We start from the raw sequence: 14,198 nt of genomic DNA, 5'->3' as shown, positions 1-14,198 counted from the left end.
GGGCTTGGCCATGCTTGGAGACAGATATAGAGAGCAGGGTTGAGAAATCAGGTGAAAAACCCAAGTGGGGGCTGGGTCAGGGAGTTACTGTTGGGTTGCATTTGGGAAAATTTATATGCACATCTACCAAAAGAGGATGAATATCAATTAGATGGAAGGGATGGGCCATTTTGGTCTTTATCTGCCTTCATTTACTTTGTTACTATGTTTTTTTTCCCCACCTTTGAAAATTGCCCTTCCAATGACTAAAGTAAACCCTGTCAAGACTAGAAGTGATCACCTGCTGGTGTGAGTTCTGTTGGCTAAACATGTCACGGGGGCTGATTTGGCAAAGGAACATATACCATGCTTGCAACAGTGAAAAGGCACTCATCTACAAAAGTAGCACACGACACATTGATAACATTACAATTTATTTTTTTTTTTGGCTCTCTCTTACCTTCCGTAATGGTTTCCTTGACAGCTTCAATGTAGGCCTCAGGCCTATCCTCAGAGGAAAGGTGCTTCCAGCAATTCCAGTCTTGGAAAAACTGTAGAAAGTCTATGGAGTCACTAACACCGCAGAACAGCAGCAGCACTTTGTGTGGGGGGCGCAGGGTTTTACGCAGGCTCTCCAGAACACAGGGAGAATAGAACGTATTCAGTAGCTCCACTGACAATAGGACCACAATGCATTTGCTACTATGGAAGAGTTTCTGTTCTTGTGGGCTAATGGGAGCCTGGCTGGACACAGCATAGGCCATAATATGTAGGTCTTGAGTATGGTGAGATAAAAGGAAAAGTTCCTGAAGGTACTGGTTCCATTCCTCCCCATCACTTCCATAAACTATCAGCACGTCGCATGAAGCAAGGGTTCCTGGGAAGAGTGCAAAGAGAACATTGTGTGAGGTCAACAATCACATCCCACTTCTCACCCTCCAGGTCACAGTGGTTAAAGTAGCTCTCCTCTCTCGGCATCCACGCAAGGCTGCCTATTGACTCCTTTACTCAGTCCAGACTGAGCTAGTCCTGATTTCATTCACTGCATCTATGAACACTGTTCCCATGTCCTAGCCACATCATCACTTGGGGTGCCAGTTCTTACACATAGGTAAGAACAAGCGTCCCGTCTCCATTGGTGGAGGACTAGAAGAATAAACTCCCTCTAGTGGGGAGAAAAAAAAATTCTGATTCAGATAATGTTTCCTCTGAAATAAGACAATGCACCACAGAGAAGTTCCCAAGGACTTGCCTCCTTAACAATAGGGTTGAAAATATTCACAGTCTGTTTACACTTACTCCATCCAATGAGAGTTATCATGGACATATTCTCATTTCCATTTACTTCATCTTAGTTGTTCAGCAAAGACATTAAGACTATTAACCTTCCCCTAGGGAATGCTGCATGACAGTATATGTGGTTCGGAGGTCTTACTGAGGGGGTAAGTCACAGGGAGTGTCGACCACAGCGTTTGAGGTTAAGTAGGCTCATTATGAGGCTATGTCACTGGGACCGATGCCTGTGGCGTGTGGAGGGGAGGTTTCAGTGCCAGAGTCACAGGGAGAGCTGCATGATAAACTGCAGAGTTGCTTCCGCCTCACATTTGATATAGTCAGTATGTTCCCAGGTTTGGTTGCTGCTGCCTGACTTTGCTCACTCATTCTCGGTTTGCCAGCTAGCATACGCAGAAACAGGAAAGCAGAATACGAAGACAGATAAGGAGGGTAAGGTCCATCTGGTCTGCCCAATTTAATTCATTTTACATTGCCATACAACGTTTTCTAAGAAGAGACCTGGTGGGGCAGAGGTGCCTGGGAATCAGTCCTGCCCATTTAGATTTCTACAGACCCATGGATGTGCAAGGGGACTCCAGGAGAGAGGGAGGGGGAGGCGGGGAGAGGGTGGGGAACTTCAATGTTTAAGGTTTTGTGGTGCCAGCAATGTTTTTTTCTTTAGAGGGATGGAGTGAGGCCAGGGTTGGGGGGGGGCCTCTGGCTTCTTGAAAATGAAACAAAAGAAAAATGAAAAAAAAAATAAATTGTGTTCATTTTTCTTTTGTTTAAAAAAAAAAAAAAAAAAAAAAAAGAAACAAAATAGGATATTCTCTCAACTTTTCCCATTTTGTTTCAATGAAAGCATATCTCTATTTCTAATGAAAACTGTGCATTTATCCAAGGAGTTTCGCCAAATCATTCTGGCTAAGGCCTAGATTCATCATTCTGCTGTATGAGAAAAAAGGGCGCAGGGGAGTGAAACTGTGCAGCCAGCCACATCGCGGCAGTGCGGTTTCACCCACCGCGGTTGCAGCCGGGCCGCTCGGTTTCGCACCCATAGCTCCACGGGAAAAGGTGTAGTTATTTCCCGCGGTGCTGCCGGAGATAATGTAGAAAACATTATTGCCTGCAGCGCTGCCGGGACATAACTCCGCCCAAACCCCACCCACACTCCTCCCCTTCCCCGAATTTGCATTGTACCGCCACGATGGGGCCGGTACCGCGTGCGGTAGGGCCTTAGTGCATGCGATAAGGCCCTAACGCACACGATACCGGCACATCGCGGTTTGCTGAATGACCCGGTAAGTTAGCCAGGTAGGGCTGAAAATTAGCGCTAGCCATCATCCCCTGACCTTTCCCGGTTCCTGGGCCTGCCGAGAATTTAAATGGCTAAATAAGGCGCAGGGAGACTCATTTTTATAACAGCTTGCATAGCCATAAATATCTGAGTGCACACTGTATGCCCAGATTTGACCAAGTATTTTGAAAGTGACCGGACATGCGTTAAGTTCGCTTTGGAAATCCTTGGAACTTGATAGGAACTGGATATTGAGGCTGATTTTGTGTGTAATGATAAAAAAAAAAAAGTTTAGACCATAACATTTTGATCCTTATCGGATCTCTCAGTTTTTGAAAGCTCAAAGAAAAGAGATGGGGGGTGGGGGGGCATAGGACTCTCTGGCTGTTTGGCTTCAACTATGGGGGGTGGGGATTAAAGAAATATATTAGGGGAGCATTTTCAGTGGAATCTAGCTGCTTCACTGAGGAGTGAGATAGCTAGATCCTGTGGATGGGAAATTTTTCCCATCAGGGTGGATAAATGTAGCTGCTCAAAAAATGCACAGTCCCGAAAGCATTCCCAGGGTTGGGGGACTTATCTGCCAACCTGCAGCACTCAAATGGCAGCCTAAAATTCATCTAAGATCACTGGCTAAGCTTTAGTGCTTGGGGACTGGCTGAGAATCGTTCCCTTAGGGGTAGATCTTTAAAAAATACGCAATTGAGTACTTATATACTCAATTGCGCAATTGAGTACAAAAGTACTCAATTGCGCAGGTTGCACAAATGTGCACCCCCTTGAGGGGGGTGCACATTTGTGCAACCTGCACGCGCCGAGCCCAGCACACGCTGCCTGTTCCCTCTGAGGCCGCTCCGATTTCGGAGCGGCCTCGGAGGGAACTTTCCTTCGCCCTCCCCCCACCTTCCCCTACCTAACCCACTCCCATCTAAACCCCCCCTAACTTTGCGCGTGCCGGCCAGCAGCCCCGCTCCGTCTTCCGGTCCCGGGGGCTGGTCCGGAGGCCTCGACTTCGCCCCCGGGCCGGCGCCACGCCCCCGGGCCCGCCCGCGAAATGCCGCGGCACGCCCCCGAAACGACGCGGCGTTTCGGGAACGCCCCGGACACGCCCCCTCCCGCCCCTTTTCAAAAGCCCCGGGACTTACGCACGTCCCGGGGCTTTACACGCGCCGGCGGCCTATGCAAAATAAGCGCGCCGGCGGGCAGACCTTTTAAAATCCACCCCTTAATGACTGAAATTTCTTGGTTACTAATTTATGCTTAGCAGATATACTTTTATTTTGTGAGGGCTGTACATTTATATATTGCACGTTATGTATTGCAAGTATATATTGAATTTCTTCGATAAACGTCTGCCTTTACTTATTCTGATACTCTTAAACTACAGTAAGAGTAAAGGGAGAGAGGGTTCCTTTTATTTTGCTTTTTGCCCTATATACTGTTAAAATGTATAAATTGCATATATATACATTTGTATAAGAGTTTTGTTATGTATAAACTTATGAAAATATAAAATCAATGCTAAAAAACACGGTTCCTGCACAGACTCACATGGATTCCATGGGCATTATTCCGACTGCCATTGTGATGACCTTCAGCCTGTTACTTAGTCACTCACAAGTACTATCTGTAAACAACAACTTCACAAATTTGAAATATACCTTTCCTGGGGGTACCATATCTAAAGCTTTAGCAAAAGTCAGACAAATTCTCTCTGAGGCTGAGCAATAAAGAAATCCTTAACCTTTCTCTTATTTGCAGCAATCAAAGGCACGTCTTACAGTTAGATCCTTCAAATATCATTTTCCCTATTTCTCGATTCTTTTCCTTTCCCCAGATCTTCATCCTAAACCTCGTTTTTATGCTATTGTTTATTTTTTTTAAAATAATTTTGCTTTTTTTTTTTTTTTTGCATCCACACCCCCTTTAAAAAAAATATGTCTTTCCCTGAGTCCACTTTAGTTGATCATGCTATGCCTGCGATTTCAAACTACAAACTGAATTATATGCTTTTCTTTTTTTTTTTTTTGGCTGATGCTGCTAGTTAGACCTGTTTCTTGGGACCAATCAAGAACTTACAGTATGTATAGGGTGTGGCAGTCTGAGAGGTTAACTTGTCCCTAAAGTCAGTCATCTAAAAGGGTCCTATGTTTGAGGGAGTTTCTCAGTTTTTCTCCCTGGGCTCACTGGATTAATGCAGAGAAGTAAATCTTTAACAAACTGTGATCTCTGGACCTTGATGGGTCAAGAGCAGTTGAACAAAAACTTGCTCGTAATGTAAGGAGGAAGTGTGGGAATCAGACTGTAGAATACATGCAATAACAGAGAATGGACACACCTGTTTTCGCCATTCTCTCTCGAGGTCTTCTGGCTGGTCCCTGGTTCCTTCTCACATTATGTTTCTGGACTTCCAGTTTCTTTTTTCATCTGTATATGAAACCCACAGAGGGAGAAGGAGATACAGCGTCAGTGTCAGACTCCTCCACTGGGCAATAACAGAGAGGTGAAGGGAGGTAAAGATGGTAGTACCAAGTCCGATGGTGAGTAATAGCTCAGTCCTGACAAATGCAGAGTTGACGCACAGTGACTGACAGATGCTTCCTTATGGACAGACCGATAGACAGATCCCGCTCATTCTCTCCTGCCCCTGGACAGACCCAGCTCCTTTGCTGGGCAGAGAGAACTAGCGCCAGTTCTCCCACACAGATACAAAGACAGATGGATGAATTCAAATCTTTCTGTCTCTCCTGCACAGATAGGCAGACTCAATTCTTTTTTTTCTCCCCGGTGCTCTGAAAGGGGTAGCAAGAGTAGAGAGCTGAGACTTTACACCTCCCCCTTCCTGCCCTGCACTTGTGTTTTTTTCACTTTTAGGTTCCTGGTTGCTGTTCCCTGGGGCGTCACTTCCTTAAAACTGCCTCAGTGCTCACTGATAATCACACACAGATCAGTTGAACAAATGAATGACTGGGTGTTTACTCTGGATCCTATGGTAGAAGTACCAGCAACACTTCTCCATAGCTGAGCTGGTAATTACAAAAAAAACCTCCCAAAAAACCCCCAAAATAAACTAGAGCCACCTTCACTGTTTTACCAGTTGATTGTACTGTAACTTATCAAATTCACCCTAATTCAGTGTATGGGATGAATCTTGACGAGGCCATAAAAATCCTAAGGTAGAGTCCCGATGTCACAGTCACTAGTCCTTGCTGCCCTGGGGTGTAGGTTCTCATCTCATAGGGGGAAGCATATCTTTCCAGACCCAAAGCATAGGCGAAATCTCTTCAGTGTGTATAACTGTGGCTCCTTGGGGAAGGTATACTGACAAAACAAATTGGACTCACTAGACAGGTGTTCAAAATAAAGTTTACTGTGATTGACTGCAAAATAATTAAGATGAATAAGAACATAAGAAATTGCCATGCTGGGTCAGACCAAGGGTCCATCAAGCCCAACATCCTGTTTCCAACAGAGGTCAAACCAGGCCACAAGAACCTGGCAATTACCCAAACACCAAGAAGATCCCATGCTACTGATGCAATTAATAGCAGTGGCAATTCCCTAAGTAACCTTGATTAATAGCAGTTAATGGACTTCTCCAAGAACTTATCCAAACCTTTTTTGAACCCAGCTACACTAACTGCACTAACCACATCCTCTGGCAACAAATTCCAGAGCTTAATTGTGTGTTGAGTGAAAAAGAATTTTCTCCTATTAGTCTTAAATGTGCTACTTGCTAACTTCATGGAATACCCCCTAGTCCTCCTATTATCCAAAAGTGTAAAAAACTGATTCACATCTACTCGTTCAAGACCTATCATGATCTTAAAGACATCTATCATATCCCCCCTCAGCCGTCTCTTCTCCAAGCTGAACAGCCCTAACCTCTTCAGCCTTTCCTCATAGGGGAGCTGTTCCATCCCTTTTATCATTTTGGTTGCCCTTCTCTGTACCTTCTCCATCGCAACTATATCTTTTTTTGAGATGCGGCGACCAGAATTGTACACAGTATTCAAGGTGTGGTCTCACCATGGAGCGATACAGAGGCATTATGACATTTTCTGTTTTATTAACCATTTCCTTCCTAATAATTCCTAACATTCTGTTTGCTTTTTTGACTGCTGCAGCACACTGAGCCGACGATTTTAAAGTATTATCCACTATGATGCCTAGATCTTTTTCTTGGGTAGTAGCTCCTAATATGGACACTAACATTGTGTAACTACAGCAAGGGTTATTTTTCCCTATATGCAACATCTTGCACTTGTCCACATTAAATTTCATCTCAATTTGAATGCCCAATCTTTCAGTCTTGCAAGGTCCTCCTGTTGTTATGACCGCTGGCCGCGGCGGACCGCAACCGGGGTCCGGACATTCACCCGCACGGCAGGGCCAGGCTCGGGCTTCGGGGTCGGCGTCTGCCGCCCGCCTCAGCGGCAGTACTGCTGCTCCCAAAATGGCCGCGGCGTTCCTCCGGCTCTGTTGGCCACGCCCCCTGAAGTTCTTTAGGGCCACGTGGGCGACTAATGCCTGGTCTTAAAGGAACCCCTACAGGAAGTAGGGGGTTCCTTCCTGCTCGACTCCATCTGCAATCAACTATTTAAGGCAAGGTCTGTGCCTTCAGAACTTGCCTTGGCTTCTTGGCTCTAGTGGTGTTTTGCTGTTGGTTCCTGATTTGCTCCTGTTTGATCCCTGGACTGGCTTTCGTTCCTGTTTGGCTCCTGACTCCTGGATTGGCTGCGGACACTCTCTGATTCTCGACCCCTGGACTGGCTGTGGATTCCTCTGATTCTCGACCCCTGGACTGGCTGCGGATTCTTCTGGCTCTCAACACCTGGATTGGCTGCGGATTCTTCTGGCTCTCAACCCCTGGACTGACTGCGGGGTATTCTGGCTCTTGATTCCTGGATTGGCTGCGGAGTGCGCTGGCTCTTGTTCTCCGGACTGCCTTCTGTTACCTCTTCGGTTCCATGACCTGCTGGAGGTGCCAGCTTCTGTTTCCACGACCCGCTGGAGGTGCCAATCTTTGTTCTCTCGACCTGCTGGAGGCGCCAGCTATCTGGATTAAACGACCTGCAGGAGGCGCCTGCATCCAGATTTTCTTCAATCACCTCCAGCGACCTTCGTGGTTGGCCTCGCCTTCCGACGAGAGGACTTTCATCCCTCGCCGGACCAAGGGTTCACCTTCTGAGTCAGAACACATAGTGGATAGCACATTGAAATAGTCGGTTCAGTGTGCTACGGCAGTCAAAAAAGCAAACAAAATGTTGGGAATTATTAGAAAGGGAATGATGAATAAAACGGAAAATGTCATAATGCCTCTGTATCGCTCCATGGTGAGACCGCACCTTGAATACTGTGTACAATTCTGGTTGCCGCATCTCAAAAAAGATATAATTGCGATGGAGAAGGTACAGTGAAGGGCTACCAAAATGATAATGGGAATGGAACAGCTCCCTTATGAGGAAAGACTAAAGAGGTTAGGACTTTTCAGCTTGGAGAAGAGATAGCTGAGGGGGGATATGATAGAGGTGTTTAAAATCATGAGAGGTCTAGAATGGGTAGATGTGAATCAGTTATTTATTCTTTCAGATAATAGAAAGACTAGGAGGCACTCCATGAAGTTAGCATGTGGCACATTTAAAACTAATCGGAGAAAAAAGTTCTTTTTTACTCAACGCACAATTAAACTCTAGAATTTGTTGCCAGAGGATGTGGTTAGTGCAGTTAGTATAGCTGTGTTTAAAAAAAGGATTGGATAAGTTCTTGGAGGAGAAGTCCGTTACCTGCTATTAATTAAGTTGACTTAGAAAATAGCCACTGCTATTACTAGCAACGGTAACATGGAATAGACTTAGTGTTTGGGTACTTGCCAGGTTCTTATGGCCTGGATTGGCCACTGTTGGAAACAGGATGCTGGGCTTGATGGACCCTTGGTCTGACCCAGTATGGCATGTTCTTATGTTCTAGTAGGTAGAGGGAAGAGAAGGAGGAAATGGGGAAGGGAGAATAAAGGCAAAACGTGGAACAAAGTTCAATAACCAAATCTAAATATGAGAAAGCAAACTAAAACAAAAAGAGGGAGAAAAAGAGGAAAAAGGAGTGAAAACAATAAAAAAAATAATTTAAAAAAGTTGGGCAGGATGGGATGGCATTCTTAGCAATTACAAAAATGTTGCCGGGCACCAAAGTTTTTTTTTTATTTCTAGCTCTTACCATTTTGGTATGTGAACTGTGTTTTTGGGTGTGGTGCTCTCTGAGTCTGGGTCTGTATCTCAGAGTGTGTCTCTGTGTGTGTGTATTTACTCCTTTCGGCAACTTGAAGAGAAATAAAAATAGGGCTTTGAGACACTTGCTGACAATGTTGCTGACCACAGCTCAAAACGTTTGCTGGCCCCTGTATTAATACACAGCATTTAGCACCTATGTTACTGGGCCAGCCTAGGGTGGGAATTCTAAAATAAAGCTGTTTACTGGGGTATGGCGTGCACAAGAACAATCTGACAGATGGTACACTTGTTCCTAGTTCAATCGATATAGAAATCAAAACCTAGACACAGCCAATGGCTTCACAGTCTCAGAAATCTGATGCACCAGGTAATCCTTTCCTTTAAAAACTCTCTCACAATGTGCTCTTTAGAGATACTCTCAACCCTGGGATTTTCCTTGAATTGGTACCTGCTCTGATGGAACTGGAAATTTCTCCTGAACAGTTACAGATGAGCTCCTGCTGACCTTTCCTTAAAACAGTAGTTGATTCACCCTTCTGACAGTCCTCCCATTGAATATAGCAGACAAATCCACTCTTAGAACAGAGTAGGAATTCTTCTATGTAGACGGAGGAGGTATGCAGCTAACTACCCTGTTATACTTTTGGGACACTCTTGAAAAAATGCTGATGAAAGAACAAAAGAGCAAGAAAGAGAACACAGATTTTACATGGAAGTGTGGACAAAGTTTGAAAAACTCTTAATATAAAATTTGAAAGGTAACAGTCTGGCAGTTGCATATTGTATATGTTATTTTCCTAATGTAAGATCACGAGAAAATTACAAAAGGGAATGGAATGTGTGCAAGAGCATGAGTCTTTGTGAGAATGGAAAGGGGAATTAACCAAGAGAAAAATGTTTGACTCACCTCAGTGCTGGAAAACCATGCATAGTTGAGGTAAGTTCTTTAATTAGCATATTGTGTTCAATAGTGCTGTCATTCTGTAGTTGAAATAAGATCATGTTTATACTTGATTCAAATCAGTTTGATCAACGATAAAAGTACACTGTCTCACACACAAAGGGGCAATTTTCAGCAGCCCATGTTGCTGCAAAGGAGGTGGACATTTTTGTTTCTGCAAACTTTGTAGCTAATATTCACAGGGAAACTACCTATAAAGTTCTGTGTGGTATGGAACAGGTTAATAGGGAACCGTTATTTACACTCTCAAAGCAATACTAGGACTAGGGAGAACTCTCAGAAACTAACAGGTAGCAGATTTAAAACTCATTTAAGAAATTAATTTTTCAAAGTACAATTAAACTATGGAACTTGTTGCTAGAAAATGTGGTTAAGGTTAATATTGTAACTGGATTTAAAAAAGGTTTGCAAATATTTCTGGAGCACAGGTCCTTAAATAATTATTAGCCAGATAGACTTTGCTTTCTTCACTTTGGGGATAGCATCTTGGCGAAACAGCATGAAACAGACCATTTTGGGATTTGCCGGATACTTTCAGGCAATCTGAACTGGCTACTATTGGAGACAGGATGCTAATTCAATGGACCATGGATCTGACCGAGCATTGCATCTCTTATGCTCTTAAGTTCCTGCTCCGAGTTCCTGCTATCTGTTTCACAGCAAGTATCTGCTCTAGGCCTCATCTGCTTGTGTGCTGCAAGGTCCTTATACCCACTCCTCATTACTGGCTATATACTGACCCATGCAGAGGTAACCTAGAGCCTAACCCAGAATGAGCACTCACACTGAACTTGTGACTCCGTGCACAGACCAGGCCCAGCCCCATAACTACTTAAAGTTTGATAACCTGACAGGACAGCAACCTAGCTGATACCAACATAACAGGTCACTAACTATGAGGGATTGTCAGCAGAGACAAAACTTGATTCTTTTGTGGGGACTTGGGCCCGCAACATTCTGATTCCACCAGTCTGTGACATCATAGGGGGAGGTGCGTGAACTTGGGCCCTGGATCCCTGAGGTTGCCTCTCTTCATTTTCCTGTGAACAAGAAATGCTTAGGGAAGTGTAAGCAGGTTTAGGGGTACAGGGATCTGTCTGCTACAAGACACTGCCAGCTGCCCTCCCACCTTACTTGTGATTCTAAGTCAGGGAAAAGACAACTTGTATTCTTCTCAGAAATAGGTTTTTATTTATCAGATTTGGCAGGACATAGCATTTAGAAAATAACAACAATTCCAATCTAACATCCTGGCCACTAAGCACCAATTTTCTCTAAAGAAAAACATGCCATAAACCTTAGCCTGCTTAATATGTTAATACGTAGGCCTTACTTACCCTGGATCCAGACTTTAGGGTGATATCTCTGTTCACCTCTGAAGCAGGCTTCATCTGGAGAGCTGGAGAATGTGGTCAGGGGAGAGGCTTCCTTCCTGGGCTTGGTACTGGCAGGGTGGGCAGGCTGTCCAGGAAGGAGACTAGCTTCTGACTCTGGTGCTTGCTTGCTGGCTGTCTGGGTTTCTTCTCCCCTTCACAGTCTATGAATCTGTGCCTCTCTCCGATCACCTGGCCAAACTTAGTCTTCTCCCTTCTCAATAGCAGGAAGGGCTGGTTTGCCTCTGGCCCCCCCTTTCGCTTCCAGGGACACTGCAGCACAGGTTTTCACTCTCTGGGTTTTCTCCCCAGGTTTGGGCTCAGGGTTTGTGCCTTCTTTTCTTCAGGGGGTCCATTGCTTGCCTTCCTTTTCTTCTTCCTTGCCCCCCTGTCTTACACTTTACAGCTGATAAATATGCATAAGCTCATGCATAATCACGTGATGAGTAGAGGGTCATTTGCCGCATTGCAGGACTTTTTTCCCCCTCCCCATTATTTCAGGAAGGGTCCTGCCATGTTGCAGGTCCTTTCCCCCCCCCCCTCCCATTTCTTCGGGGGGAGAACTGCCACATCTGTATGCCAAGTTCTGTGTCAGAGTGTTTTTCTCTGTCTCAGGCTGCCCCCTTCCTTCCAAGGGTGGGGGTCTTTCTGACCTCTGCTTGCCTGGCTGTCCCTGACACTTGCCTAGGAGCTTAAATTGTTGCCTCTGTCTCCTTTCTTTATTTAAACAGGCCCCTATAAACAGGCACATCTGATAAAGTATCCTTCAGTGTATCAGGACAAGGCCTCTTCATTTTCCACAGAGACAAGGTTTTAAACTTCACCTGGGCAAAGTTCCTTCTCTTGCTGTGACAGTGCGTTTTTGTGGCCTGTCAGAATTTGGCCTGAACATGGCTATTATAATTCATAATTGGTGCATCAGTGGTAAAACATGAGATATCTCCCTACAGAAGGAGGGACAGTCATGAAGACCTAGAGCTTACACTTGGTTATACTGTCACTATGGTGCCTGCTCCTGCTTTACCTGCTCTCACCATTGAGGAACCTGGTCCTAGCTCTACTGCTCCTGCTACCATGTAGACCTGCACCTGCCACTTTATATTACTGTAAGGCATATATTCTTTCTCCCCCTGGTGTTGCCTACAACATGTTCTTTCTTCCTTCCCACCTGATATTGAGTAGTTTGTTCCTTTCACTGCTGATGCTATGTGGGGTTTGTTCTTTCCCCAAGAAAGCATATAGAATGCTAAGAATTATCAGGAAAGGAATGGAGAATAAAACAGAGAATATCATAATACCTCTCAAAAAGGTGATAGCAGAATTAGAAAAAGTGCAAAGAAAGGTGACTAAAATAATGAAGGGGATGGAACAATTACCCTAAAAGGAAAGGCTAAAGAGGTTAGAACTCTTCAGCTTGGGGAAGAGATGGCTGAGGGGAGATATGATAGAGGTCTATAAAATAATGAGTGAAATGGAACGAGTAAAAGTTAATCTGTTGTTTACTCTTTCAAAAAGTACAAAGACCAGAGGACACATAAGGAAGTTACTAGGTGATATATTTTCTCTTATTAGTTGTAAATGTATTTTTTTGTTTAACGCATAATTAAGCTCTGGAATTCTTTGCCAGGGGACATGGTGAAAGCTATTAATGTAGCTGCGTTTAAAAAAGGTTTAGATAAGTTCCTGGAGGAAAAGTCCATAAACCATTATTAAGGTGGAGTTACAGAATCCACTGCTTATCTCTGGGATAAGCAGCTTGGAATCTATCTACTCCTTGGATCCTGCCAGGTACTTGTGACATGGATTGTACACTGTTGGAAACAGGATATTGGACTCGATGGAGCTTTGCTCTGACCCAGTATGGCAAGTCTTATGTTCTTTCTCCCCAGTGCCGCACAGAGCTTGTTCTCCTTGAAGCCAGCACCATCTGGAGCCCACTTCTATTCCTGCCACAGCAGCCCAATGGGAGGCAATGGACATGGAAAGAGCTACAGGGGATGAAATAGAAGACGGTTGGGGCCAGTAAGGAGATAAGAACAAGCCCAGCATCCTGTTTCAAACAGTGGCCAATCCAGGCCATAAGAACCTGGCAAGTACCCAAACACTAAGTCTAATCCATGTTACTGTTGCTAATAATAGCAGTGGCTATTTTCTAAGTCAACTCAATTAATAGCAGGTAATGGACTTCTCCTCCAATAACTTATCCAATCCTTTTTTAAACACAGCTATACTAAGTGCACTAACCATATCCTCTGGCAACAAATTCCAGAGTTTAATTGTGCGTTGAGTAAAAAAGAACTTTCTCCGATTAGTTTTAAATGTGCCCCATGCTAACTTCATGGAGTGCCCCCTAGTCTTTCTATTATCCGAAAGAGTAAATAACCGATTCACATCTACCCATTCCAGACCTCTCATGATTTTAAACACCTCTATCATATCCCCCCTCAGCCGTCTCTTCTCCCAGCTGAAAAGTCCTAACCTCTTTAGTCTTTCCTCATAGGGGAGCTGTTCTATTCCCCTTATCATTTTGGTTGCCCATCTCTGTACCTTCTCCATCGCAATTATATCTTTTTTGAGATGCGGCAACCAGAATTGTACACAGTATTCAAGGTGCGGTCTCACCATGGAGCAATACAGAGGCATTATGACATTTTCCGTTTTATTCACCATTCCCTTTCTAATAATTCCCAACATTCTGTTTGCTTTTTTGACTGCTGCAGCACACTGAACCGACGATTTCAATGTGTTATCCACTATGACGCCTAGACCTCTTTCTTGGGTTGTAGCACCTAATATGGAACCTAACATTGTGTAACTAAAGCATGGGTTATTTTTCCCTATATGCATCACTTTGCACTTATCCACATTAAATTTCATCTGCCATTTGGATGCCCAATTTTCCAGTCTCACAAGGTCTTCCTGCAATTTATCACAATCTGCTTGTGATGTAACTACTCTGAACAATTTTGTATCATCTGCAAATTTGATTATCTCATTCGTCGTATTTCTTTCCAGATCATTTATAAATGTATTGAAACTTAAGGGTCCCAATACAGATCCCTGAGGCACTCCACTGCCCACTC

The 14,198-nt window shown here is 44.3% G+C and overlaps 1 protein-coding gene across 8 annotated transcripts in view; it reads right to left on the bottom strand.

Annotated features, from left to right (window-relative positions):
• Positions 1-14,198, bottom strand: part of PIK3AP1 (phosphoinositide-3-kinase adaptor protein 1) — a 214,360-nt gene that overhangs the window by 174,220 nt on the left and 25,942 nt on the right. For 3 of the 8 annotated variants that reach the window (XR_003857778.1, XM_029609140.1, XM_029609146.1), the window contains exons 1-2: positions 4,890-5,398; positions 440-856 (exon numbers count right to left, since the gene is read on the bottom strand). Coding sequence is in view for 7 of the 8 variants with exons in the window: in XM_029609140.1 (XP_029465000.1) it covers positions 440-856; positions 4,890-4,902 (430 nt within the window). In the remaining variant the exon portion in view is untranslated. Of the gene's footprint in view, positions 1-439; positions 857-4,889; positions 5,399-9,688; positions 9,763-14,198 lie in introns of those variants that run through there. The other 5 variants (XM_029609142.1, XM_029609141.1, XM_029609144.1 and 2 more) reach the window with 4 other exon arrangements.

This window comes from Rhinatrema bivittatum, chromosome 7, assembly GCF_901001135.1.
Source record: "Rhinatrema bivittatum chromosome 7, aRhiBiv1.1, whole genome shotgun sequence".
NCBI lineage: Eukaryota > Metazoa > Chordata > Amphibia > Gymnophiona > Rhinatrematidae > Rhinatrema > Rhinatrema bivittatum.
This window is presented reverse-complemented; position numbering and strand designations above follow the sequence as displayed.